The 4,658-nt window shown below is 54.1% G+C and overlaps 1 protein-coding gene across 1 annotated transcript in view; it reads right to left on the reverse strand.

Moving 5' to 3' along the window:
• Nucleotides 1–587: 587 nt before the first annotated feature.
• LOC112482314 overlaps nucleotides 588–4,658 on the reverse strand; it is a 28,197-nt gene continuing 24,126 nt past the window's right edge. The window contains exons 4-6 of the mRNA XM_025049077.1: nucleotides 2,861–2,949; nucleotides 2,525–2,621; nucleotides 588–2,024 (exon numbers count right to left, since the gene is read on the reverse strand). Of these exons, the coding sequence (XP_024904845.1) occupies nucleotides 1,448–2,024; nucleotides 2,525–2,621; nucleotides 2,861–2,949 (763 nt within the window). The 3' untranslated portion in view covers nucleotides 588–1,447. The remainder of the gene's footprint in view (nucleotides 2,025–2,524; nucleotides 2,622–2,860; nucleotides 2,950–4,658) is intronic.

Below are 4,658 nucleotides of genomic sequence, written 5' to 3' on the forward strand. Positions count from 1 at the left end.
GAGGGTCATACTGTGGGAGCCACGTTCGAGCCCAGAGTCGACCTCACGGCTGGGCTGGGCTGGGCTGGCGTCCCCCGGCGTCACTGCTGACGGAGCGAGCATGAGCGTCTCGGTGATAACTGCTGTCGTCCTGCGACTTTAGGCCGCGTCGGAAGACGTGACTTCGAGTTCGTGCGGTTTATCCTTGCTGAGGAAGCAGAGTTGGGTGGGGACCCCGGGTCCTCTTTTTGTTACACAGCCTGTGGGGAGAGAGTCCCGCAGCGACAGCGCCCCCTGGTGAACGCGCATCCCAATTGCAGGCAAAGTGTCCAGATGGCAACTCGACCCTCCAGGGACAAATTTACGGGTTTCTTGCTACACTGAGGAAAAATGTCCATGTAGGTATTTTGGTACATGTCACAAAATGCGATTGAGCATTTGTATTTTGTTTCTTAAATTATTAAAAACATTTAATAAATTACAACTTATAAATAATAAACATAGTGTCATTCTAATATTATTGGCACCTAAACAAAAATAAAGTTTTATTAAAAGATATAACTAAACATTATAACGAAATCTATAAAAATTAAAATGACGTGCTGTTTGGTATTATTTTTATCCCGAAAGGTATCAATGGCGCCCTTGCTCGTGAGAGGCGCTTGAGTGTGGGCGAGTTTTTCCGGGGGAAACCTGCCACACTGCGCACTGCTCCTCTGTTTTACATAAAGTCAAGTAATTGAGCCAGCGATAGTAATTTTAAAATGCTAAGCACTTCTGATTTTAATTTTTTAAGTAGCGGTGTAATTGCAGTATGCCAACAAAAATACTATTTCAGTACTTTAAAATAGTGCTACAAATCTGACTCTCAGAATAATTTAGAAATGCATGTTGCTGTCACTATCGTCGTGAAGGTTTTTAGGGTAGATGTAGGTATTCGATGGCTACGTAAAACCCATGCACCCTCCTGCCCTGTTCAGGTGGATTAAAACCTTAATCGTGAGAAATACCAAGGAGGAATTATTCCAAGCAAAACAATCTCGCCCTGACGGGCTTCACCACCCCTACAGGGTCTACGCTGACACGCGGGCAAGGTTTGCAGGAAGACACGTGAGGGGCGGGCGCTTGCCTGTGTCCCGCCTGTGGGCGCCAGCTCTGGTTCTCACGGCCAAATTCCAGGGTTTTTAGACTCACACAAGGGAAGAAGGTTAATAAACGTGTAGGCAGCATACGCATATCCAAGGGGACAAACATCTTCCACTCTGGCAAATGTTCACGTCACTAAAGCTTCGGAAACCTTACCGGCCCGCGTTGCTGGGCGCGCGCCTCGCCCACGTACCTGCCACATTCTCCCGTGGAGTCGGGGTGACGGCCCAGAAACACCTTCTCCTCTTCCGCATTAGTTACGCTGTGTGAGACCAACTTCGCAGCTTCGAACAGCAAACATTCGCTGGCTCAGTGTGGCAGTTCAGAGTTGTGGTGGCAGCTCGGTGCGTGGCTGTGGCTTAGAGTCTCTCCTGAGGCTGCAGTCGAGGTGCTGGATGGAGCCGCTGTCACCCGAAGGCTCGGCCGGGGCCGGGGGCCCACTGCCTCGATGGTGACGCGCACGGCCCCTGGCAGGGGAGTTCTGTTCTCCCCTGGCTGTTGGCGGTGACCCTCGTCCCTCACCACATGGCCTCTCCCCAGCGCTCCTGGGTCTCTGTGACATGGCCGGCTCGCCCCAGAGTGAGGCAAGGGAGGGAGCCAGGATAAAGCCAACGAGCGTGCTGTGGTTATGCAGAAAATGACCTACGGGTACTTCCACCGCATTCTGCGTGTGACAAGCAAATCTCCAGAGGAGCATCAGAGAGTGAGGGACGATGCTCCGAGGCCACCCCACCACCCCTGGCGCTCTGCTGCTGGAGTCCCGGGTTCGCTCGGTCATAGCATCGCCACCTCCCAGAAGGACGAAGCTGGCCTGCCTGGACCGCGGCACACCACGCGCCCGGCTTCTCTCCATGCTGGGGTCAGGAGCTAGGGCTGCAGACCAGTATCCTCGGCTTAAACTGCAAAGTAACACATCCCGCCTCTGAAACGCTGAGTTTTGTTGTCAGGAAGTGACCATCCCTGTGGGCCTGTCCATCAGTTTGGGGCGTGCGGGGTCCATTCTTACCGAAGGGTTCATTGGGCTATTTGGGAAGGGAGGCCAATCATTTCCTAAATGTTTACACTTCCTAATCGCACCAGGATGTCGAAGCTTAGGAAGCCCACACCTATGACCTGCGCTTCACTTTGGGAGAGGGGCCTGAGGCCCACTGTAGCTCCAGCCCCAACTCCCAGCCTTAAAACAGCTCGACAGCGGCAGATCACAGGATTGGCTCCAGAAAGAGCAACCAGACGAACTTGATGCCCTGGAGCCGTTTCAGGGGGCACCTTGGAGTCAAAGCTGGTTCGAGTTCATGGCCACACCCCACAGGTGGATCAAACGTCTGCTAAATCGCACAAATGTGTGGAGTGGCTTTTGCACGCGAGGCCACCCGTAACACGCCCTTCCGATTCCACTTACATGACCATAATCCCGTTTGCGTAGATGGCTGCTTGTCTCCCCGTGACGTGAGTCGTGAAATGATCAGACAGGAACTTGGCCCCGTGCAAGAGGTGACCTTGGGAGAGCACCATCGAGTCAAAGTCTGAATAATTAAAGCCTTCCTAGTTTTTTAAAACCACCTAAAAGTGTAAGACGCTAATTATGTTCAGTAACCAGCGTGTCCCCTGAAGTCAGGTGGAAGGGGCAGCGAGTGGAGGACTGAGGACACATCCCATCCCCCGCCGAGGCCCCGGGCAGGGACTCCGGCAGCAGAGCGCGGGCACCGCACAGGCTCGCACCTGTGCCCTCACTCACCTCGCTCACCTGGTCCCCACGTGCTGCAGGCGCTGGTTTCAGGCTTTGAAGCTGCATTTTTGGCTTCCTGTCTGAAGCTGGAAATTTGCCTGGAGGATGGATGAGTCAGATCTTATTCTCAGCTAGAAATATTCACACTTAACGGCGATGTTGTTAAGGGTGCTCTAGCCAGAGGGCAGCAGACGGCCTTGACCGCGTGGGGGCTCAGGCAGGGCAGAGGCGGGAGGCTGGGGGTGGTCTGAAACAGAGCTTCAGTGTGACTGCTCCGGGCAGGCACCACCTCAGGGGATGATGTCCTCCCTGCTGTGTCCAGGGACAATGTCCTCTCATCAGAGACCAGGCTCCTGTGTCTCAGCCAAGAGCAAGCGGAGGGCAGACAAGGGCAGCTCGGGCAGAGGCAGGGACAGCAGCTGGCAGGGACCTCCTCCCCTGGGGCCCGGGCACCCCAGTATCAGAGCGCCTGTTGGAAAGTAAACACTTTGAAAACTCAAGGCCACTGCGTTTGCAGGTCACGGTCTCCCGAGGGTTACAGCACGAAGAAACAGCTCGCGCCGGCTTCAGGCTCTCGGGGGCGGCGTGTCGGAACGTCAGGTCTCTGGTTTTCGCTCCCGATTCTACCACACTGCCCTGACGGCGAGTGGGAGCTGAGATGCATCACGAATCCCCATTTCTACTCTGGGGCCCATGTCCCTTGTCACCTCCACTTCCAAGATACCTGCGGTCAAGTGATTCGCCGGAGTTCCCAGTAGCCGCCGACTGGGACACAAGCACCGCTGGCGTGAGCCCTCAGCCTGCGGCAGGTCCTATAACCCACGAGGCTGGGGCCGCTCTGTGTTCGAGGCCGGCTGTTTGGTGTGGACGAGACCCCCACAAAACACAGCTGGACTGGTACAGCCATAATGGATAAAATAATCAGCCTTCCGACTCTGTCGTGCTCAGGCCTGCCCTGTCCCCACACATGTGAATTGGAAGCTTCTGCTCAACCCCGCACGCGGACAGGCCAACCTGCAGCCTGGGAACTACTCAAACAGCCTCCCTGCTCGAAACTCCCTCCCAGGGATGAGGGAGGTACGTATGAAAATCACAATTGCCGATCAAAAGGTTCCCGAGACCCTCGGGGCTGGGACCACGGCAACTGGGTTTGTTGACCAAAAGCAAAGAAGTTTCACCACCCCCCTCACTGGCATCTAGACGTCTGGGTCACCTCCCGACCTCGCACCCCTCCCGTCCCCTTCCCCTGACGTAAAGGAAGCCCGGATTCTGTGCTTTCTCAAGATGGGTCTTCAGGAGGCTGGTCTGCCATCTCCTCAGGGGTATATATATTTAATGAAAATTGGTTACTTAAATCCAAGAAAACATTTGCCTATGGTAGAAATTTCAAGGTTATTACACATGCATTTTATTCTATTCCTCCATCCACCCATCTACCCATCCACTCATCCATCTATCCATCCATTTAATGAGCACGAGAAAGACTATTTTTGTTGGTCATGACACTGTAGCTTGAGGACGTTCAATGCCTGAGGCCCGGCCGTCACCTGTGGTTCGGTTCCTTCAGAGCTGTCTGGAGACTATTGATTTCGCATTTTCCACAATGACGCTGTCCCGTCCACCCCACTCCCCCAGTGCCCGGGAAGGGGGTTAAAATGGTTTATTCAAAAATATTCACTAAGAAACGTGCAATTCTCAGAGAAGGAACAGAGCAGAGAGCCGGGCAGCGTCTCGTGAGATCTGTACGCTGGGGGAGGAACCTGCGTTGCTTGTGGCTGGGGGTTGCTGTTCTCTCTGCTGCTTTTTG

This window comes from Pteropus alecto, unplaced genomic scaffold, assembly GCF_000325575.1.
Source record: "Pteropus alecto unplaced genomic scaffold, ASM32557v1 scaffold195, whole genome shotgun sequence".
Classification (NCBI taxonomy): domain Eukaryota; kingdom Metazoa; phylum Chordata; class Mammalia; order Chiroptera; family Pteropodidae; genus Pteropus; species Pteropus alecto.